The sequence below is a fragment of the Aulonocara sp. 'chitande type north' Nkhata Bay genome, linkage group LG10 (genome assembly GCF_057382095.1).
Source record: "Aulonocara sp. 'chitande type north' Nkhata Bay isolate Kocher_YH1m ecotype deep benthic linkage group LG10, A_spYH_male_GT1.1, whole genome shotgun sequence".
Classification (NCBI taxonomy): Eukaryota; Metazoa; Chordata; class Actinopteri; order Cichliformes; family Cichlidae; genus Aulonocara; species Aulonocara sp. 'chitande type north' Nkhata Bay.
The window spans coordinates 6,342,501-6,367,066 of record NC_141353.1 but is presented as its reverse complement, the minus strand read 5'-3'; the positions used below and the strand labels follow the sequence as shown (position 1 = coordinate 6,367,066).

The following is a 24,566-nucleotide window of genomic DNA, read 5'->3' as shown; positions in this document are numbered from 1 at the left end:
ACTGTCATATGCAAAACTAGGGGGCACTAGGGTGGCACATGCCAACCCATGCCACCACAGTAGATCAGGTCCTTGTGGAGATTTTTATAAGGTAGGACAGTGGACTTTTTAAACTATATTTTTCAACAAAATCCTGGAGAGTGAGGGGATGCCTGAGGAATGGCAAAGAAGTTTACTTGTGCTTATTTTCAATAACAAAGGGGATGTGTAGAGCGGTTGGTAACTACAGAGGCATAAAGTTGCTGAGGCATGCCATGAAGCTACGGGAAATCTATGAAAGATAGGAGTCTCTTTTGCCTGTTGCAAACAACACTGTGATCTGTAGGAGTAGGGACGATTGGAATAGAGCCTGGAAACATGGAGGTATGCTCTGGAGAGAAGACTGATGATAGTCAGAAGAACCAAAACGCCGATTATGCATGTGTGTTAAGAGGAGGGAGACAGGTGTAGCAGTAATGATGCAGGGAGGCATGTTCGTGAAGTTTAAATGCCTACGGGCATCAATCCAAAGCAAATGACAAATACATATATGACACAATATAGTAAATTCTCCAGAGTTTGTCTTACAAACCTGCTATATAAAGGACGGAAATGTTATTCTGAAGTGCACTGGGATGCCATGCTTAAAGAAAGTTCTCCTGAGTTTCTCTTACAAACCTACTACAATGTTATTCTGTTTATTATTCTGTTGTCTGCAGAGAACATTCCCCTCTCAGGCAGAAAGGGAAAAAAAGAATACCCTAATTTTAAGAAAGCTGAACAATGCAGAGCAAAGAACGTCATACATAGAAAAATTGAATGACAAATGGAAAACAGATGATTGGTGATATTTTGGCAGACACTGGCTCATTACCAACCAATCTTATAAAGCATTTTGAATGCTACAGTACAATAGAAAAGCACTATATAAGAACCAGCCCATTACCATTTACTGTTATGTCACTTTTGCAGCCCCTGATTCACAGATCACTGTCACCCCATTAGGACACGGGGTGACACCATGAGGCAACTGTTCCTGTGATATAGTGCTTGATAAATAAAGCTGAATTGAACTGATTTGAATAGTCTCTCCAATACTAATACTAACTAAAAAAAATGGTTCAATATTGGCATATTTTGAATGTCTATTAATTACAATTTCAGTTTTTTTAATCTTTATCTTTTTAATCTATACACTGTGTGCCACATTTGCACATCAGCATATCAACTACTATCATGTGGCTTTCTTTTTTCTCCAGTTGCCAATGATTATTTTCAGAAACATGGCTGACAAGACCAAACAGCTTTGTGAGGTACATCACCGGGGCCACCGTGATGGGGCAGGGATAGCTCAGTAGGTAGAGTGGTGGCCCCATGATCGGAAGGTCGGGGGTTCAACTCCACTGAACGGCTACCCTGAGATACCCCTGAGCAAGGTACCGTCCCTACACACTGCTCCCCGGGCGCTGCATTGGTGGCTGCCCACTGGGTGAATGGGTTAAATGCAGAGGAACTATTTCCCTATGGGGACTAACACATACACATTATTATTATCACAAGAGATTAGAGCTGGGCGATATAAGATTTTTTCATATCACGATATGTTTTTTTCATTTCAGGCGATAACGATATCTATCACGATATAAGCCAAATAACTATATTTGTAAGATTTAAATGTGCCGTTGCTCACAAGTAAAATGTGAAATAATCAGCAGCTTGTTTTTATTTAAATATTTATTTCCCATAATAAGTTCAACAGGGTAGATGTACTTAAGGAACATGAGACTTTTTCAGATAAATAAAGGCAAATATTGCAAACTACACAAAAGGCAGCTGCTAAAGCGTTTAAGTTTCAAAATAGAACAAACGAAACAGGCTACTAAATTGTCAATTCCACTTAGAAACAAAATACTAATTCTAAAAATAAATCTTAGTTTGTTTTACAGAAGAACAGACAAAACTGACTAACTTTTGTCAATATCAAATAAACTGAGAAGTAAAAGGAAATTCTCAATCTCTCCTTGTTGTATAGCTTAGCTTTTCAAACTGTTTTAACAGTTACTTTAGTCTGACAAAAGCCGAATGACGAATTAGCGCTTCCAGTCAGAGACTGAGGCTACATCCACACGTACACGGGTGTTTTTGAAAACTGAGATTTTCCGTTTTCGTTTTAAAAAATAATCCCGTCCACACATAAAGGGAGAAATGAAGGAAAACGCTGCTATGAACATGCCAAAGCAGCAGGTGGAGCTAGATTCCTAACCGTGCAGAAATGTTGGCCAATCAGAAGTCTAGAAGCCTCGGTGGGAAAAAGTAAACAAAGCTGGGGCATAGAAGCAGAACCGAGTCGTATGTGTGGAGGGACAGTAACTGTGTGTATATGTAAGCATTTAAACACTGCAGAGTAGAATTAACAGTAACAGTATTGTATAAATTCATTTCACCGAAACAATAACGTGGCGCACAGTGTGACGTCAAAAAATGCGCACACCTTTGATGCTGCGTTTTCTCCGTTTTTCTAGTCCACACGTAAATGCAAAAACTGAGTTTTTAAAAATCTTTGTTTTCAGTGACCAAAAACGCCGTTTACGTGTGGACGAAAGGTGCAAACGCATAGAAAGATCTGCGTTTTCAAGAATGCCCGGGTACGTGTGGACGTAGCGCATGCACCAGTTTATTGTATTTCCAGACTTGCTTTCGGCACAATTTACAGTGCACGCTACTCTGTTTTTTGTCAGACTTGAAATAGCCGAAATACCTTCACACTACGGAACTTCTTTGGCTCTTCCGTTCGACAATCTCTCCGGCATTGGAACCATCATCTGTTTTCTCTTCGGTAACATTCGGTCACGCTCGGTTGATTTTTCTAGTCGGCACACTCATTTCCTCCATTACTCGGGCGGTACGGTGGCTGGCTGCTTCCCAAACAGATACACATGTGCGGCTTGGCACTTGTGCTGTACGTAACAAGTCACGTGACGTGACGCTGTGGATGTGATTGGTTCGGCTCTGCGCTACTTAATTTGGATTGGCTGGGTTTTTTTGTTGTTTTTTTTGTTTGTTTTTTTAAAAGAGGACAAGGGCGGCGAGGTCTATCGCGATAGTTTAATTTTTCTATCGAGAAAAAGTTATATCGCAATACATATCGTTATCGTTCTATCGCCCAGCTCTACAAGAGATGTGACGGTATTTTTCTATAGCTTCATTAACAGGTCTATATAAAAATTAAATCGAGACGATCTAATGTGTGAGGGGTCATTATACTGTAGCAAAATGGCCATAAGTCCCATGACATTATGTGTCTGTGATGCGAATGGAATACGTTGAGGCAAAGGTATACTTCCTGCTCAGTATAAGGCGTTTTTTTTTTTTCTGGCAAAAACGGTTTGTCTGTAGCTATTTCCCTTGGTGCCAGGTTTCAAAAATGGCGATTTTGATTTTCGCGAAGGAGACGCTCTCATGACTCATCAAGTGACACCTATGACTACCCAATTGGTGGCACCCAGTCTGATTAAGTAACATTTTCAGATCTCAGATGCTAGATCTGCTTTAGCAGGTACTAAAACATTACCTGGTGCCCGGTACTAGCACCTAATGGAAAACTCTAAAAACTGAGTCGAACCATGCCCATCCAACCTGAGTAAATTTAAATGTTATTAGGAAAGATTAGAAAAAAACTGGGATTTCATAAATACTGTTAAAGGTTCAGTTTTTAAAACCATACTTCAGAACAAGATCTAGAGTGTGATTAAAGTGGTGGATGGGTTCTTTTGCATTTTGGAAGAATGCCAATTGAGCTTAATGACAGATTAAATGTCACAGTTATTTTTAATATCTAAATGAATGTTAGAATCACCCACAATAATTATTTTATCTGAGCTAAGCAGCAAATCATGTAAAAACTCTAAATAAGGCCCAGGTCGATGATACATAACAACAAATAAAACTTGTTTTTGAGTTTCCAGCTAGTGTGGACAATAGTAGGTGTCAGGCTTTTATATGAATTAAAATTCTGTCTGGGTCTTTAGATTAATAAGCTGGAGTTCACTCCACGAGCGTCTGGCAGCACAAATGAACCAGCTGCTAGTTGATGAGAGACACCCAGAATTGTTAACCGAAGGCCGGACAGTCCTGATCCTCAAGGACCCCCAGAAGGGACCGGTCCCCTCTAACTACCGACCAATAACCTGCCTCAGCACCACATGGAAGCTCCTGTCAGGCATCATAGCAGCTAAGATGAAGAGGGGCACATGGGTCAATACATGAGTGGGGCACAGAAAGATATAGGCAAGAATACCCGAGGTGCAAAACACCAGCTACTGGTAAACCGAACAATTGGCCGAGACTGCAAGACCAGACTGACTAACCTGTGCACTGCCTGGATTGATTACAAGAAGGCCTATGACTGAGTGCCCCACACCTGGATCCAGGAATGCCTAGAACTATATAAGATCAACAAGACCCTGAGAGCCTTCATCAGGAACTCAATGGGGATGTGGCGCACAACACTAGAGGCCAACCTCAAGCCCATAGCACAAGTCACCATCAAGTGCGGGATCTACCAAGGAGATGCTCTGTCCCCACTGCTGTTCTGCATAGGCCTGAATCCCCTCAGTGAGATCATTGACAAGACTGGCTATGGATACTGACTACGAAATGGAACAGTTGTCAGCTACCTCTTGTACATGGATGACATCAAGCTGTGTGATGGACCGAGCAGTGAAGGAAACTTAGGCACAGGTTAAAGTCCAAAAATGATTTTTTATTTAACCCAAAAAACATAATTGGTTAACTCATGCAAAAAGAATCAAAATCTTGGGCCCATAAAAGAGGTCAAACTAACAAAACTCTACTCAAAGTTGACAACACAACTGATAACTCAAACAAACTGACCTAACTTAATGAGACAAAGGGGAAACTTAAATAGTGGCTGATCAGCCCGCAAAAACAGGAGAAGGGGTAAAACACACAAAACCTAACTAAACCAAACATAATGAACTCCAATCCCCCCCATGGTCCTGAGTTATGGCATGAACCAATTTGTAGTCTTCCTTTAAAGCTCACTCCGCCCCTTTTCCACCTCTTGGCTCCTTAATCAAGGGAATGGAAGAGCTGCAACTACGGTAACTCAGAAAACAAAAAATTAATCATACATAACAGTGTAAACTAAAATGTGCACACTTATTTTAGAATGCAGTGTTATGTGGATATGTTAATTAACTCTAAACCAAAACCAGTTATTTATTGTCCTATCAATAAATATCTATATTTAAAGAAAGAAATGTGAATGCAAGGTTACTTATAAGCCTCTACACTAACATGGTGATATTACCACTGTGTGGCTGTAAGTGCAGCCATCACACACTCCCCCTCTTCAGATCTCTCCCTGGGACAGCGAGAGAGACAGTCTGCAGTACAGTTATCTTTGCCGGGGATGTGGTTGATAGTGAACCGGAATGGCTGGATTGCAAGATACCATCGTGTGATCCTTCCATTTGTGTCCTTCATTCTCTCTATCCATTGAAAAGCCTTGTGGTCTGTTTCCAATATGAACTCCCGTCCGAGAAGATAATACCTAAAGGAGTCCAGGGCCCATTTGATGGCAAGTCCCTCCTTCTCGATGCCTGAGTATCGCACTTCCCTCGGAAACAGCTTGCGGCTGATGAAGGCCACTGGATGATGCTCTCCAGGCGGTCCCTGTAACAGAACAGCTCCCAATCCTCTCTCTGAGGCATCAGTCTGAAGAATGAACTTTCTCTCAAAATCAGGGCTGTGCAAGACTGGGCTCTTACTCAGAGATTGTCGTAGGTCCTGAAAAGCCATCTTAGCCTCCTCTGTCCAGGTGATCTTATTGGGACTTCGGGCACCAGTCAGATCCGTCAGAAGAGCTGCCCTGGCGGAGAAATGAGGGATAAACCGATGATAGAATCCTGCCATACCTAAAAATGATCTCAGCTGCTTTCTGGTCTCTGGCAAGGGACAGGATTCTATGGCGGTTACCTTATTGACTTGAGGTTTTATTACTCCATTTCCAATCACAAACCCAAGGTACTCAGTTTCAGCCTTGGCAATGGCACACTTAGCTGGATTAACAGTCAACCCTGCAGACTGAAGATGCCCCAATACCTTCTCCAGGTGTTTCAGGTGTTCTTCCCAGGTAGAACTGAAAATCACTATGTCATCAAGGTAGGCTGCAGCAAAATCAGACATGTCAGACAGTATCTGGTCCATCAGTCTCTGGAATGTTGCCGGGGCACCATGCAGTCCAAAGGGCATGACTTTAAACTGGAACAAGCTCCACGGGGTCCGGAAAGCAGTCAGCTCTTTTGAGCGCTTAGTCAGTGGTACCTGCCAATAACCCTTGCAGAGGTCTATTGTTGTCAGGTATCTGGCCTTCCCAAGGCGCTCAACCATGTCATCAATGCGGGGAGTTGGATATGAATCAAATTGTGATATTGCATTCAGGTACCTGAAGTCTATGCAGAAACGGATACTGCCATCCTTCTTTGGCACCAGGACCACCGGGTGGCACCACTCGCTCTTCGAGGCTTCAATGATTCCTAGTGACAACATCAGGTCGATCTCCTCTTTCAACGGGATCAATAGACGCTCAGGTATCCTGTAACTCATTCTCCTCACAGAAGCTCCATCTTTCAACACAATGTCATGTTCCACAATGTCCGTTCTACCAGGATTTTCACTGAACACATCCAATTTACACAGGTTTCTCACCTGAGCCCGTCTTTCCTCAGGAAGATGGTTGAGATCCAGGTCCTGAGGAGTGGGTTTTGGCAGATACTGATCATCCACTTCCTCCTCCTCTGAAACCTCCTGGATCAGAAAGACATCTGCTTTTGGTCTCTCCACCCATTCCTTAAGCAGGTTAATGTGCAGTACTCTGCTGGAGCGGGGCTGATCTGGAATAGCGACCTTATAGGTTGTTTGTCCAAGTTTCTTTTGGATCTCATATGGCCCTTGCCACTTTGCTAACAGCTTACTGTCATCACTTGGAAGAAGCACCAGCACCTTCTCACCAGGACTGAAGGATCTTTGCCGAGCTGACTGGTCGTACCAGGCCTTCTGGTGCTGCTGTGCTTCCGCTTTGTGGGCTTGGGCCAGCTCCGTCATCTTCTCCAACCGTTCCCGTATCTGGACAACATAAGAGACAACATTGACAGCCTGTGATCTTTCTTGGTCACCCTCCCAAGTCTCCCTTAGAAGAGACAAGGGGCCTCGTACCTCATGGCGATACAATAGTTCGAAAGGTGAAAAACCTGTAGAAGCCTGGGGTACTTCTCTATATGCAAAGAGGAGGTAGGGCAGCCACTGATCCCAGTCTGTACCAGTTTCATTGACAAATTTGTGTAACATTTGTTTCAGAGTCTGATTGAAGCGCTCTGTTAGGCCATCTGTCTGAGGGTGGTATGGTGTTGTCCTCAGGCTCTTAATCCCAAGGAGCTGGTACACCTGCTTCAACAAAGTGGACATAAAGTTAGTGCCACGGTCAGTAAGAATCTCACGAGGAAAACCAACCCTTGAGAAGAACTGTATGAGACAGAGGGCGACTGCTTTGGCTTTTATTGATCTCAAAGGAAAGACCTCTGGATACTTTGTAGCGTAATCTGTCACAACCAGCATGTAACGGTTGCCTGCCTTGCTTCTTTCTAGAGGACCAACAATGTCCATTCCTAGCCGTTCAAATGGAGTGCTGATAATTGGTAGAGACTGGAGAGGAGCTCTGGAGGGGAGGGCACTGAGGGCAGCTTTTACAGAACAGTGTAACATCCGAGCGCACTCCAGGCCAATGAAAATATTTTCTAATGCGGGCCATGGTTTTATGCTTTCCCAAGTGGCCAGCCCATGGAATGGAGTGTCCCAAGAAGAGCACCACCTTCTGGACTGCTCTAGGAACCACCAACTGCAATGCTGAACCCTTCTGATGATACAAAATGCCATCTTTCAGCAGAAACTCCCCCCTGCTGTTCAAATCTTGCTTAGTTCCTTGGTTCCTCTCTGCAGCTTTCTGGAACAGAGATGTTAGAGATGGATCGTCATGTTGCATTTCAATAATATTAACAGGGATTTTAAAACCCAAAGGTAACTCAGGCTCTGTGCTAGGAGCTGCTCGAACAGCAGTATGTAGAAACTTCTCTTGACTTCTCTGTCAACATGACTTACGAGACTTCCCGGGTGCAGTCTCTATGTCCGCATCATAGAAGGGCAAGGCACAGAGTGGGTGTAGGGACTCCTCTTTCTTCTTAGCTTGAGCTCTTGTTACTGCAACATTGCATGTATGACTAGGATTCAGCAAGTCAAACAACACAGGCAGATCTCGACCCAGCACTACTGGAAATGGCAGATTCTCTGCAACACCAATATTTAGAATATACGTTTGTCCTTGTACCTTGATGTACAGATCTGCTGTTGGATATGATCTCTCATCTCCATGAATGCAGTGAACAGGGATTGTCTTCACATTAACTTTATTTGCGGGAACAAAGTCTCGGTGCACAAGAGTCTGAGTACTTCCTGAGTCAACAAGGGCCTTTAATGGTTTCCCATCAACCTCAACTAAGGTCATTTTGAAACCATTCTCAAACTCCACTTTAGGCTCCACACTTTGTCGGGGCACAAAACACATCTGAGTTATTTTTGTAGAATTCTTTGGGCACATAGGTTTTGTGTGGCCCTCCATCCCACACAAATAACAAATCACAGTCTTGGGTGGAGGTCTTGACGGCATATTGACAGACTGGCTCTTTGGAGGTTTACTCACCCCTGCTTTCTGGTAGTGAGGGACAGATTTTGAACCATCTCTCATTTTCCATGCTGTGGCTCCATGGCTGTCCTTTTTTCCGTGCCGCCACAAACACATCAGCCAGCTCTGCAGCCGCCGCTGCAGAGTTTGGATTGCGTTCTTTAATCCATGTCTGTAACTCAGGAGACAGCATTCTCAAGTATTGTTCTAAAATTAATATTTCACTAACCTCATGCACCATTTTTCCTTTTGGCTTCTCTATGTCTCTAACTGTCCTCTATGTCTGCAATGTTGCCTTCTGGTAGTTCAATCCTCTCAGTTCTGACTACCTTCCCTCTCTTTGTTACCATTCAACTACACTTCTCCAGTCCGAACGACATTCCAATGTCATTGCTGTATAGCCTGGTAGTGTGGATCAGTGAATCGATGTCTCGTTCACTCTTGGCATACAGCTTGATGTCATCCATGTACAGGAGGTGGCTGACAACTGTTCCGTTCCGTAGCCAGTATCCGTAGCCAGTCTTGTCAATGATCTCACTGAGGGGGTTCATGCCTATGCAGAACAGCAGTGGGGACAGAGCATCTCCTTGGTAGATCCCGCACTTGATGGTGACTTGTGCTATGGGCTTGGAGTTGGCCTCTAGTGTTGTACGCCTCTAGTGTTGTACGCCACATCCCCATTACATACACACACACACACACACACACACACACACACACACACATATATATATATATATATATATATATATATATATATATATATATATATATATGTGTATATGTACATTGGGTGAGTGTGCAGTAATAGCAGCAAGCAGGTGAATTCTGTGCATTAATATGAATAGACATCTGACTATTTTACAGGATAGACAATATAAACATATTTAAAATTAAAGGAATTGAAATGTACATTGTGCCTTGGTTTAGTGTCTGGAAGCGTCCTGTCTCAGTCAATTATAGATGATCTGAGAGGGCGGGTGTGTGTGTTTAGGGCACGGATGGCTTGGGGATAGAAGCTCCTCTTGAGTCTCTCTGTCCTTGCCCGGAAGATGCGGAACCTTCTACCAGATTGCAGAAGTTGGAACAGTTTGTATATATTGAGTTCATAAATTAAGACTTTAGCTTCTGTGTATATGTTGACTCGCATACTCACATTCTAAAATACGTTATTGTGCATGAAGACTAAATATCTCATGTGGAGTAGTTTGCATTAAAACCATGCAAACTTTTTCATGGCTATAATATTGAATTAAATGTGTAGTAGTAGTATTTATTTATTGTCATTGTCAAGAACAATGAAATTGCGTTTGGGGCTTCCATACAACCCAAAAAAAGAAGAAAATAATAAATACCCCTTAAAACCCAGCCTAATCACATTTAATGCCTAATCACATTTAACAACAACAGAATTAAATGTGATTAGGCATTTTCCTACTCCTCTTTGAGTAGGAAATTGGAAAAATCCTCCTCAGTATCTCACTCTTTTCTTTCCACTAGGTGGAAACTCTGATGTTTTTAGAAAATAAAAGAGGACTAAAAGTTAGAAAGCAATCACTTTCCACTTTTGAGTTGAACTCCTGTATACAATCACAATTAATGTCTTTTAATAAGACTCATATTTCTGATTTCCTTTCTACTTTGTCCTTTGTTCCTTTCATTGCACTCAAAGCTGCAGCACTCCCACTGGTAAAATATGAGTGCACAGTTTCTCATGGGTTTGAATTTGGGAGGCAGTGTAAACAGAGCTTGTTGACTGCTAAGCAAAGAGAAAGAATACTAAGTTGTTTAAAATTCAGATGGTGAGGATTTTTGCTAAATGCTGTAAACCGCTGAAAAAAAGTCAAATCAAAGTCCTTGTGTGTTTTTTGTGTGCCAGAATCAGTGTCCGAACCTGCCTTCAGGTTAAATTAGGAAACAGACAATTTTCAATTGTGAATATGATTAATTTTTCTTTCTTTTTTTTTTCTTTTTTTTTTTTACATTGAAATAGTGTTAGCAGATCATTAATGACTTGTTTAGCCAGCAGTTCTGTACTTTCGTTAAAACCTTTTCAAGACAAATTAGGTTAGAGATGCAGGGGCAAAAAGTGAAAAGAAGATAAACAATGTCATTAATTTATAATACTAGTACATCAATGTATGCTATTGTTCAGCCTATTCCTGCTACTGGCTGGGTGACATGATGATATGATAATATGTGATACAGATAACCTTCCAAAGCTTAAGCTGTCTGCCCTTTGTGGCTGCTTGACTTGTGGTCTTATAGTAGTAGTTGGCAGACAATGAAACAAATACAGGCACAGAATTTTGTATGTTATATTGAAGTAATATTTATTTGTCCAAGTGACAAAATTTTAAAGAATCAGCCTCATACAAACTGTCTTTTGTACAAGACTGTAAACAATAGTTGCTGTAAATATGGATATTTTAAAATAGAAATCTGTACGGATTGATTTTTGTAGCCAGTTTGAAGCGGCATTATTAGAAATGCAGGTTGCTGGTTGACGTTGTCAGGAAACATTGTGTGGCAGGCACAACAGGAAAAATGGGTAACAATGGGAAACTAGAAATATGGATAAACTCAAGATCGGAAGAAATCTGAACTAGGAAACATAAGATACAGAGAGAACATAAAGACAAATAAAGATTCAAAAAACCATTAATTCAAAACACTGGGTCAACAGACCACGTACCCTAACAGATGTGAGTGTGACTGACTGTCTGTTTCTCCCTATGGGAGAGCCTCTTGATCTCCATTTTACGCTGGGATTAAGATAGGTTAAAAGCAAAAAAAAAAAATACATGTGTTGAAAACTGTGTTAAACAAAACCTTTTTTTCCCCCTTTGGCCTAATGCATGTAAATGTACTCATATTAATTTAGTACTTTTATAGTTTGAGCCCTCTAAGTAGATAATACTACCCACTCACGCATGTATTCATAAAATTCTTGGCAGTAAATTACTTTAATTGCTTGAGGGGAAGCTACAGTGGAAGCGTGTCTATCATGCTGTTTTTGAGGATTCTTTAGAAAAGTTTAGTCATATGTCTGCACTAGAATCTGGTTGAGGAAGTTTACTTTCTGTGGCCATTATTGATTAAACCCATACTTTAAAATTAGTGCATCATATTAAATCAATGCTACAAGGGTTTTTATTGTATGTTTTCTGTGTACATTGCATAAAAAATGTGCATTTTATTTGATTATACACTGTGCCATATATGCGCCAACACTGGAGAACATGCACCCCATGCTTTTCTATTGCTCTTTTCCTCTATAGTCCCATAAATGCCCCAAGGATGCCATTGACCCTACTGCTGCCACTGAAGTGGAAGTGACTGATGGTGCAACAAAAACTGTGACAGCGTAAATGGAGCTGATTCGTTCAGTTGCAAAGCAGTGAGCTCCTGTTACACTGCCACCATTCAAAACAATTAAAATGTTGAATTTCCAGCTCTAGAGTGCAGAACTGAGGCTACTGAAAGTTAAAACTCCCAACTCACATGATGGACAATTGGCAGCCCAAAGCAGTTTGCACATTTTCTTTTTTTAACCATTAAGTCACTTACTTCATATGGCTTTGGCCTTTGTACATTCTCAGCAGGATTGAAACACCTATTATGAAAATACAGCAGATGTGTCATTCCGTGGAAACATTCAAACATCAGTCATCAGCTCCTGTATCAAAGCAGTATTCTTTGACTGCGGAAAGCATTCGGTTGTAATTGCAACCGACCACAACGATCCAGTTTCAGCCCATTATTTCAATCAGTTTTGAATATCACAAAGTGTGTGGGTAGATCAACAAAAGAAACCTGACGCTGCACAGTAAGTGCATTTGCATATTGAAAATAAGTCTTGTTCTAAGCTTACATAATTTCTGAGAACATAATTGCTATTCCAATTTCAGCGTGTCGCATCAGAATATTACTTCACAATTACATGATAAAATGCACATTAGAAATTGTGTTTCTAGTTTTTTTCTGTTTCTATGTTATGACTGGTTGCCTGTCTCTCTGTATGGGGGACCTCTCTACTACTTTTTAAAAGTAATACAGTGATTCTTAATAAATAAATAAAAAAACAACACATATCGTTTCTATTGAACTTGCTTACTATTATTAGTGTATAATCTAAAAGTAATCGTATTAAATTCAGCTGCACAATCCCCTCTCTCTACACTGTGTCATACCAGAAGTTCAGCTTTTATAAGCATCAGCACATTTTTGAATCATAAATGTAGCATGCAATAGAGTACATGTTTTTAGTTCAAAGAAACAGGGAAAAAATAAATTAATAAATACAAATTTGTCATTTAAAAAAATAAGTCTATACGTAGTGGGGAGGGGTTGATCATATAAAGTATGTTTTTGTGATTTCCATGAGTACTCCCTCATGGAAATCACTGAATCTTAAAAATAACCCTACTTTCAGTGTTGTTTTTGTTCCTTCACAGGTGTGCACTCGGGGATGTTGTCACACACACAGCATGGCTTAATCGGTCAAGTATACTGTATGCTGGAGAAGACAAGTGGTCGATTGATCCCAGAGTGAGTTTGGTGACTCTTAATCAAGAGGAGTTCACCATCAAGATTGAAAATGTGGACATGACAGATGAAGGACAGTATGTGTGTGCAATCCAGACAAGCAGTCGACCAAGAACCACCTCAGTTCACATCCTCGTCCAAGGTAATGACGCCAAGATAAAGACAGCTACAGCTGCTGATATGATACTAAATTCAACAATGAGTCCTATGTGAAATTCTAGTAAATTATTGTTTTTTCCGAATGTGCTACAAGCAATGAGTCTCTGGTAATCATAAAAAAATTTTATTTCCTGAACTTATACAGACACCATAACTTATGCCTGCTGCAAATTAGTTTTTTTGTTCATGACTATTGCAATTTTAAGCCATTCTTCCTTGAATGTGACTTCAAGCTAAGATATTTTTAGAACCTCTTGCACACATCCATTTTTTTTGTTTTCTTCTTGTTTTGCTAGTATACTATCTATGACTTCTATCTAAAGCACCAGCATAGCAGAGCTGAAGTGGGAAAAAAAACATATAGAGTCAAAACAGGCCTTCAGTGCCTCTCTTAAATCTCATTTTCTCATTCATCGCTCCACTGGAGCAATGAGATGCCAAATGCCTTGCTCAAGGAATGAGAGGGGAGTGTGTTTCTCATCCGCTATATTAGGTAAGGTTAATGGAGAATACCAGGTGTTAAGATGCTTAGGTTATAATGATGTGTGGAGTTGTGATAGTCTCCTAATGGAATTCAGAACACATTGAGGTGCATTGGATTGTATACACACAGTGCAATGGGGCAGTTTAGAGCTATTTGATATGCAGATATGTAGCATGCATATATGTGTGTATGTGTGTATATATATATATATATATGTATGTATATATATATATATTAGGGGTGCAACGATACACAAAATTCACGGTTCGGTTCGATACTTTGGTGTCACGGTTCGATATTTTTTCGATACAAAAAAATGTTCATGCCTTTTTAATTTGTCATTTATTAAAATTATAAATATATATTTTAACTCAAAAGTACAGTTTTTAAATTTAACCCTAACCCTTGTGCGCGTTTTTTATTTTGACAGCGAATGCGCACCTGCGGACCACTTATGTGCAGCCCTGGTTATTTAGCTCGTCATATTGCAGCCACAGAAATTATTTTGTCCATGAAACCATAAAGCTGCACTTTCTTTTTGCCTTATAGTCTCATTTGTCATAACTTCTCCGTTTTGTGGTAAGCTTTTCTTTGGCTGTCACTTCTTCACCCCGACCTGTCTTATTTGGCTCAGCAGAACTAAAATATATATACTGCTGCTTTTACACACGCACTCACATAAGCTCAGCGATTCTCTGCGCGATCAACCTCTCACATGTTTAAGCTTGCTGCGGGAGATTTCACTTGTCATGTTTGCATAGTAAGCTAACGATTAATAAGACGATGTCAGAGGAATTGGTGCACAAATTATCATCACTCACAGATCAGTGCTGTCGCTCTCTATACACAGTTCGCACGATTGCAAAGTGAAAGCAAAAAAACAAGCGCAAATTCAAACGCGATTTCAATATGTCACATATTGACAGTGGCTCACCGATGCCAATGACATAATTACCCAGCTACATTTCTGAAAGAATGCAAAAGCATTGACATATATTTTTCCTTCCTACAATAGCCCGACGGGCAGGGTAGCCCGTCTGAAAAAAATCGCTAGCCTCAGGACGTCGGGCTAGCGATTTTGCGAGCCCTGTATCTGATTGAGGAATCACTCATCTTTGGAAAAGAGAGTTTATTACAGAGAAATGTCTCTTTCCAAAATAAAAGCTATACTATCCGCTTCTTCTGGGCTATATTCTCAGCAGCATAAGGAGAATCATGTGCTAACAGCTGTCTAAATGACTCGGCTAAAGTTGGTAGCATGCTTGTTGTTTTTGTCTTTGCACTAGGATGATGTCGGCGTAAATGTGCAGTCATATTCGTTGTGTTCCCACTAGTGCTTTCAGGTTAATCTCGTTGAAATGACCTTAACGCCACAACACGGCAAATCTCCGTTAACGAGCTACCGCCGATCGCCCCGTGCATGGGGCTAGACGGCCAACACGTTAACGAGCTAACTGCGCTAACACACTAGTTCCCACCCATGTAATTAAGCATTGCGTGGCACATCCAACATACTGTTTTACTTTAGTCCATGACTCGCTTACCTTCAGGGTCATACGTCACATGAAAACCAAAATAATTCCAAACGCCAGATCTGAATGAGAGTGGGGGAGGTCCATCTTGCAAGGAGAGCTTAACTTCTGTCTCGCTAGCTTGCCCTGCGCTCTTCCTTCTGACGATGCTGTCTGTGTTGAGCGCTCAGTGGATCTGCGCTCGACAGTGCAGCCTAGGCGGAGTAGTCGAACGCAGATTCACTGAGCGCTCAACACAGACAGCATCGTCAGAAGGAAAGTTGATCAAATAAATTACAAATGTTGTATTGTTCGATACATATGCGTACCGAACCGAAAGCACTGTATCGAACGGTTCAATATCGATACGAATATCGTTGCACCCCTAATATATATATATATATATATATATATATATGTATACAGCAATGACATTGGAATGTCGTTCGGACTGGAGAAGTGTAGTCGGATGGTAACAAAGAGAGGGAAGGTAGTCAGAACTGAGGGGATTGAACTACCAGAAGGCAACATTGCAGACATAGAGGACAGTTACAAGTACCTGGGGATCCCGCAGGCAAATGGGAACCATGAAGAGGCCGCTAGAAAGGCTGCAACCACCAAGTACCTGCAGAGGGTCAGGCAAGTCCTGAGGAGTCAGCTGAATGGTAAGAACAAGATCCGGGCCATCAACACGTACGCCCTGCCCGTGATCAGGTACCCTGCTGGGGTAATAGGCTGGCCAAAGGAGGAGATAGAAGCCACTGACATAAAGACAAGAAAGCTCCTTACCATGCATGGAGGGTTTCACCCCAAGTCCAGCACCCGGAGGCTGTACGCTAAGCGGAAGGAAGGGGGCCGGGGACTGGTGAGTGTCAGCACCACAGTCCAGGATGAGACAACGAACATCCAAGAATACATTGGGAAGATGGCCCCAACTGACCGAGTGCTCAGTGAATACCTCAGGCAGCAGAAACCCAAGAAAGAGGAGGGAGACGAGGAACCATCATGGAAGGACAGGCCCCTGCACGGTATGTACCACCGGCAGATAGAGGAGGTGGCTGATATCCAGAAATCCTACCAGTGGCTGGACAAAGCTGGACTGAAAGACAGCACAGAGGCACTAATCATGGCAGCACAAGAACAAGCTCTGAGTACAAGATCCATAGAGGCTGGGGTCTATCACACCAGGCAAGACCCCAGGTGCAGGCTGTGTAAAGATGCCCCAGAGACAATCCAGCACATAACAGCAGGGTGCAAGATGCTAGCAGGCAAGGCATACATGGAACGCCATAACCAAGTGGCCGGCATAGTGTACAGGAACATCTGTGCCGAGTATAACCTGGAAGTCCCGAGGTCAAAATGGGAGATGCCCCCAAGGGTGGTGGAGAATGACCGAGCTAAGATCCTGTGGGACTTCCAGATACAGACGGACAAAATGGTGGTGGCTAACCAACCGGACATAGTGGTGGTAGACAAACAGAAGAAGACGGCCGTAGTGATCGATGTAGCGGTTCCGAATGACAGCAATATCAGGAAGAAGGAACACGAGAAGCTGGAGAAATACCAAGGGCTCAGAGAAGAGCTCGAGAGGATGTGGAGGGTGAAGGTAACGGTGGTCCCCGTGGTAATCGGAGCACTAGGTGCGGTGACTCCCAAGCTAGGCGAGTGGCTCCAGCAGATCCCGGGAATAACATCGGAGATCTCTGTCCAGAAGAGCGCAGTCCTGGGAACAGCTAAGATACTGCGCAGGACCCTCAAGCTCCCAGGCCTCTGGTAGAGGACCCGAGCTTGAAGGATAAACCGCCCGCAGGGGCGTGCTGGGTGTTTTTATGTGTGTGTGTATATATATGTGTGTATATATATATGTGTGTGTATATATGTGGATAGCGTAGTGGTTAGACTACACGCCTTTGGAGCAGAGGGTCGCAAGTTCGATTCCTGCCTGGGGCGTCTGTATCCAGTAAGGGTCCTAAGGCTAGACCCCCTATGCTAAGCAAGCCTACCGCAGACATGAGCGAGACAGATAAATATGAAGGCATGCCGGCTCGGACGTCGCCCGGATCAACAAGGTCCGCGTCAGGTGTTGAGGAACCAGGGCACCCTGACGAAAAGTGGGCTACTGGAACAAGAAGGCATCGGTGGGCAAGGGACGAAAACAGGGCGTTGTTGGAATGCTACTACGCAAGTAACCCCGGCGGAAGGGGCTACATGAATAGGATGAGGGACCTATGGATTCTTCGATACCCAACATCCACAATGACGGCGAAACAACTAGTAGCTCAGTGTTCCAACATTCGAAAGAAGGGACTGCTCTCACAGCTAGAGATTGACGAGGTACAACACAAATGCTACGGCAAGGAGGAGTCAGGACGCCAGGTCAGGGGGGAGATATCATCACCCCCACCCGAGATTGGGTACATAGCCCCAAGTGCGATAGGAGAAGGATCGTTGAGTGCGAGAGGAACTGACCTGAAAAATAGGATCATGGCCAAGTTTGAAACCTGGATCCCCCGTAGCCGGTTACCAAGATTACGTGAAGTACCCTCAGAAGGTCTGCTAGATGATGTTAATGCAGCACTACGGGCAATACCTACAACCACGATTACCGACACTAACAAGCTGATCTACAATACGGCAGCAGTGATCAGTGAGATGCTTGGCTACAAGTTGAACAGCCACAAGGGGCAGTACCCTCCATGGAGAAGGAGGCTAGAGGGCAAGATCAAAGTAGCACGGAGAGAGGTTAGCCAACTAACGGAGTTGCAGAAAGGTGCGACGAATAAGGTGCCTAAGAAATACAGCAAGCTGTCCATACCTGAGGCCTTGGAAACTGCCAAGCAAAGACTCACAGCCTTGGCCAGCCGCTTGAGGAGGTACACCAGAGAGATAGAAGGCAGGAGAATAAACCAGCTGTTCTCCACAGAACCAGCAAAGGTGTACTCTCAGTGGCAAGGGAACAATAAGAGAACAGCACCACCAAGGCTGGAGACGGAGCAATACTGGAAGAGCATATGGGAGAAGGATGCAACCCATAACGGCAATGCTCAGTGGCTAGAGGATCTGAGGGCAGACCACAGCGACCTCCCTGAACAGGGTCCAGTAACCATCACAGTGGCAGATATCCAAGAAAGGGTCTCCAGTATGAAGAGTTGGACAGCACCAGGGCCCGACATGGTTCACGCCTACTGGCTGAAGAAGCTAACTGCACTCCACGAGCGTCTGGCAGCACAAATGAACCAGCTGCTAGTTAACGAGAGACACCCGGAATGGCTAACTGAAGGCCGGACGGTCCTGATCCCCAAGGACCCCAAGAAGGGACCGGTCCCCTCCAACTACCGACCAATAACCTGCCTCAGTACTACATGGAAGCTCCTGTCAGGCATCATATCGGCTAAGATGAACAGGCACATGGGTCAATACATGAGCGGGACACAGAAAGGAATTGGCAAGAATACCAGAGGCGCAAAACACCAGCTACTGGTAGACAGAACAATCAGCCGAGACTGCAAGACCAGACTGACCAACCTGTGCACTGCCTGGATTGATTACAAGAAGGCCTATGACTCAATGCCCCACAGCTGGATACTGGAATGCCTAGAATTGTACAAGATCAATGGGACCCTAAGAGCCTTCATCAGGAACTCAATGGGGATGTGGCGTACAACACTAGAGGCCAACTCCAAGCCCATAGCACAAGTCACCATCAAGTGCGGGATCTACCAAGGAGATGCTCTGTCCCCACTGCTGTTCTGCATAGGCCTGAACCCCCTCAGTGAGATCATTAACAAGACTGGCTACGGATACCGACTACGGAACGGAGCAGTTGTCAGCCACCTCCTGTACATGGATGACATCAAGCTGTATGCCAAGAGTGAACGAGACATCGATTCACTGATCCACACTACCAGGCTATACAGCAATGACATTGGAATGTCGTTCGGACTGGAGAAGTGTAGTCGGATGGTATCAAAGAGAGGGAAGGTAGTCAGAACTGAGGGGATTGAACTACCAGAAGGCAATATTGCAGACATAGAGGACAGTTACAAGTACCTGGGGATCCCGCAGGCGAATGGGAACCATGAAGAGGCCGCTAGAAAAGCTGCAACCACCAAGTACCTGCAGAGGGTCAGGCAAGTCCTGAGGAGTCAGCTGAATGGTAAGAACAAGATCCGGGCCATCAACACGTACGCCCTGCCCGTGATCAGGTACCCTGCTGGGGTAATAGGCTGGCCAAAGGAGGAGATAGAAGCCACTGACATAAAGACAAGAAAGCTCCTTACCATGCATGGAGGGTTTCACCCCAAGTCCAGCACCCTGAGGCTGTACGCTAAGCGGAAGGAAGGGGGCCGGGGACTGGTGAGTGTCAGCACCACAGTCCAGGATGAGACAACGAACATCCAAGAATACATTGGGAAGATGGCCCCAACTGACCGAGTGCTCAGTGAATACCTCAGGCAGCAGAAACCCAAGAAAGAGGAGGGAGACGAGGAACCATCATGGAAGGACAGGCCCCTGCACGGTATGTACCACCGGCAGATAGAGGAGGTGGCTGATATCCAGAAATCCTACCAGTGGCTGGACAAAGCTGGACTGAAAGACAGCACAGAGGCACTAATCATGGCAGCACAAGAACAAGCTCTGAGCACAAGATCCATAGAGGCTGGGGTCTATCACACCAGGCAAGACCCCAGGTGCAGGCTGTGTAAAGATGCCCCAGAGACAATCCAGCACATAACAGCAGGGTGCAAGATGCTAGCAGGCAAGGCATACATGGAACGCCATAACCAAGTGGCCGGCATAGTGTACAGGAACATCTGTGCGGAGTATAACCTGGAAGTCCCGAGGTCAAAATGGGAGATGCCCCCAAGGGTGGTGGAGAATGACCGAGCTAAGATCCTGTGGGACTTCCAGATACAGACGGACAAAATGGTGGTGGCTAACCAACCGGACATAGTGGTGGTAGACAAACAGAAGAAGACGGCCGTAGTGATCGATGTAGCGGTTCCGAATGACAGCAATATCAGGAAGAAGGAACACGAGAAGCTGGAGAAATACCAAGGGCTCAGAGAAGAGCTCGAGAGGATGTGGAGGGTGAAGGTAACGGTGGTCCCCGTGGTAATCGGAGCACTAGGTGCGGTGACTACCAAGCTAGGCGAGTGGCTCCAGCAGATCCCGGGAACAACATCGGAAATCTCTGTCCAGAAGAGCGCAGTCCTGGGAACAGCTAAGATACTGCGCAGGACCCTCAAGCTCCCAGGCCTCTGGTAGAGGACCCGAGCTTGAAGGATAAACCGCCCGCAGGGGCGTGCTGGGTGTTTTGTTATATATATACCAGAGGTGTGGACTCGAGTCACATGACTTGGACTCGAGTCAGACTCGAGTCATTAATTTTATGACTTTAGACTTGACTTGAAAAAATGTTCTAAGACTTGTGACTTGACTTGGACTTTTACACCAATGACCTGGGACTTGAATTGGACTTGAACCGGTTTACTTGAAAAGACTTGATATTTCACCCCAAATATAAAATTTAAAATGCATATTATATAGAGATTGAAAATGTGACGTCATTCAGGGGTAAAACCGCAAAGGATTCTGGGAACTCGTGGCAAGAGGTACTAGCGCACGCAGGCTTTCAATTGAAATCACAGCGATAAAAAAGAAACACAAAAATGGCAAGAAGCCGTTGTGTTATTAACTGCAATAGCCGGTCGCATGACAGCCACGGAAAGCCGACGGGTAAAGAGATCGGTTGTTATCGGATTACGTCGTTGAAGAGAAATTGTTCGAGCCATGTTTCCGAAGTAACAAAGAGGCGACGGGTGGCCTGGATTGCAGCCATTCAAAGACCAAATATAACGTCCCAGAACACTCCAGCTCACAGGTTAGTCTGCTGTTGTAGTTAATGCGTCATTTTTCTTAACATAATTGGTGATATAGGTTACAAGCAAGTCTGGCGCTGAAAAGAAATTGTCGCGCTATGCTCCTTTGTTTATTGTGCATAAATAGTGAATTGTCCTGACACAATATTGCGTTTCGCTTCTGTTATTATGGTACAGTGACAAAAACATAATTCACAGGATAAAACAAGTTTTTTGTATCACTAATTGCCCAGTACGATTACAGCATACAGTATTATTGTCACTGCTACATTTCTGTGATGCGTACCAGAAATTATTTCCACTGCTAATTAATTACCGTTGAGCTTAAAGGTCCTATTAATAAACGGTTAACGATTGTGTATTTATGAAGACGATTTGTGAGACTGGTAAACTTATGATACGTACGATGGTCTTTCGTTCTACACGGTGCATTTCAAGGTCCTGTACCCATCTGGCGGTAAACTGTACCTGGGCTTGTTGCAGTGACCTGAAGTTACTATCGTGCCAAACTAGGTATCCCCGACAGAATTTGTTTCCCCTGCGTCGGGAGCACACGCTGGACTGTCCAAATCACAGACAAACAGTATCCCGCATTGTTGATTTTTAGTTTACAAACACTTCTTATAATGACTAACTACTCCTGACATTTTTGAGATCTTAGCTCTTTATACAACGAAGTTATAGTGGGATACAAATAATATCAGGCTGGTCCTGCCACAATTTGTTCCCCCTGTGTAAATCACGGACAAACAGTATCCCACATTGCTGATTTTTCGTTCACAAACACTTCTTATTATGACGCATTTCTCCTGAAACTTTGGAGGATTTAGCTCTTTATATAATAAAGTTACAGGAGAATAAAAATAGTTATTAGCCAAAATGTTTATGGTTTATTAAAATAATCCCATCTGATACCCCGTGAGCAATAAATATATAATTTTCTGTTGTAACCCTCAAACTGAATGGTAATGTAATGATACTAATTTTTCACAAAATGAAAACATCAGTACTTCCTGCGTGCTCCCAGCACAGGGGAAACAAATTCTGTCGGGGATACCTACTTTGGCACGACACCGGTCCTACAACCGCATCCAAGAATAACATGCAGCTTATCTCAGAACTGTCGGTGAAAATTATTCTTGGAGCTAGGTTTAATTGAGCTGCATTTTAAAGAGGTGCAATTTCACAATTTGTTCACTATTTTGTCATGTGTTGAGAAAAACACAGATTTAAAAATTACATGGTCTAATATTTATATTTAGCATATAACTGCAACATTCTTTTTTCGTTTTTTTTTTTTTTTTTTAAAGACTCGAAAGGACTTGAAATTCAAAATTTCAGACTTGTGACTTGACTCGGACTTTTACACCAGTGACTTGAGACTCGACTCTGACTTGCCTGACATTGCTTGCTTTTTTTTGTCTGCTTCCACTTGTCTTTGCACTAGGATGATGTCGGCGTAAATGTGCAGTCATATTCGTTGTGTTCCCACTAGTGCTTTCAGGTTAATCTCATTGAAATGACCTTAACGCCACAACACGGCAAATCTCCGTTAACGAGCTACCGCCGATCGCTCCGTGCATGGGGCTAGACGGCCAACACGTTAACGAGCTAACAACAAGCATGCTACTAACTTTAGCCGAGTCATTTAGACAGCTGTTAGCACATGATTCTCCTTATGCTGCTGAGAATATAGCCCAGAAGAAGTGGATAGTATAGCTTTTATTTTGGAAAGAGATATTTCTCTGTAATAAACTCTCTTTTCCAAAGATGAGTGATTCCTCAATCAGATACAGGGCTCGCAATATCGCTAGCCCGACGTCCCCGGGCTACCAAAATCTATCTCTTCCCTGCCCGTCGGGCTATTGTAGGAAGGAAAAATATATGTCAATGCTTTTGCATTCTTTCAGAAATGTAGCTGGGTAATTACAGTGGGGCAAAAAAGTATTTAGTCAGCCACCGATTGTGCAAGTTCCCCCACCTAAAATTATGACAAAGGTCAGTAATTTGCACCAGAGGTACACTTCAACTGTGAGAGACAGAATGTGAAAAAAAAATCCATGAATCCACATGGTAGGATTTGTAAAGAATTTATTCGTAAATCAGGGTGGAAAATAAGTATTTGGTCAATAACAAAAATACAACTCAATACTTTGTAACATAACCTTTGTTGGCAATAACAGAGGTCAAACGTTTACTATAGGTCTTTACCAGGTTTGCACACACAGTAGCTGGTATTTTGGCCCATTCCTCCATGCAGATCTTCTCGAGAGCAGTGATGTTTTGGGGCTGTCGCCGAGCAACACGGACTTTCAACTCCCGCCGCAGATTTTCTATGGGGTTGAGGTCTGGAGACTGGCTAGGCCACTCCAGGACTTTCAAATGCTTCTTACGGAGCCACTCCTTTGTTGCCCGGGCGGTGTGTTTTGGATCATTGTCATGTTGGAAGACCCAACCTCGTTTCATCTTCAAAGTTCTCACTGATGGAAGGAGGTTTTGGCTCAAAATCTCACGATACATGGCCCCATTCATTCTGTCCTTAACACGGATCAGTCGTCCTGTCCCCTTGGCAGAAAAACAGCCCCATAGCATGATGTTTCCACCCCCATGCTTCACAGTAGGTATGGTGTTCTTGGGATGCAACTCAGTATTCTTCTTCCTCCAAACACGACGAGTTGAGTTTATACCAAAAAGTTCTACTTTGGTTTCATCTGACCACATGACATTCTCCCAATCCTCTGCTGTATCATCCATGTGCTCTCTGGCAAACTTCAGACGGGCCTGGACATGCACTGGCTTCAGCAGCGGAACACGTCTGGCACTGCGGGATTTGATTCCTTGCCGTTGTAGTGTGTTACTGATGGTGACCTTTGTTACTTTGGTCCCAGCTCTCTGCAGGTCATTCACCAGGTCCCCCCGTGTGGTTCTGGGATCTTTGCTCACCGTTCTCATGATCATTTTGACCCCACGGGATGAGATCTTGCGTGGAGCCCCAGATCGAGGGAGATTATCAGTGGTCTTGTATGTCTTCCATTTTCTGATGATTGCTCCCACAGTTGATTTTTTCACACCAAGCTGCTTGCCTGTTGTAGATTCACTCTTCCCAGTCTGGTGCAGGTCTACAATACTTTTCCTGCTGTCCTTCGAAAGCTCTTTGGTCTTGGCCATGACGGAGTTTGGAGTCTGACTGTTTGAGGCTGTGGACAGGTGTCTTTTATACAGATGAGTTCAAACAGGTGCCATTC

General features: G+C 43.5%; 1 protein-coding gene across 7 annotated transcripts in view; it reads left to right on the top strand.

Annotated features, from left to right (window-relative positions):
- The window catches only part of ntm (neurotrimin), a 480,597-nt gene that overhangs the window by 403,333 nt on the left and 52,698 nt on the right, over nt 1–24,566 (top strand). For all 7 annotated transcript variants that reach the window (XR_015131211.1, XM_086307923.1, XM_086307922.1 and 4 more), the window contains one exon: nt 13,195–13,427. Coding sequence is in view for 6 of the 7 variants with exons in the window: in XM_086307923.1 (XP_086164049.1) it covers nt 13,195–13,427 (233 nt within the window). In the remaining variant the exon portion in view is untranslated. The remainder of the gene's footprint in view (nt 1–13,194; nt 13,428–24,566) is intronic.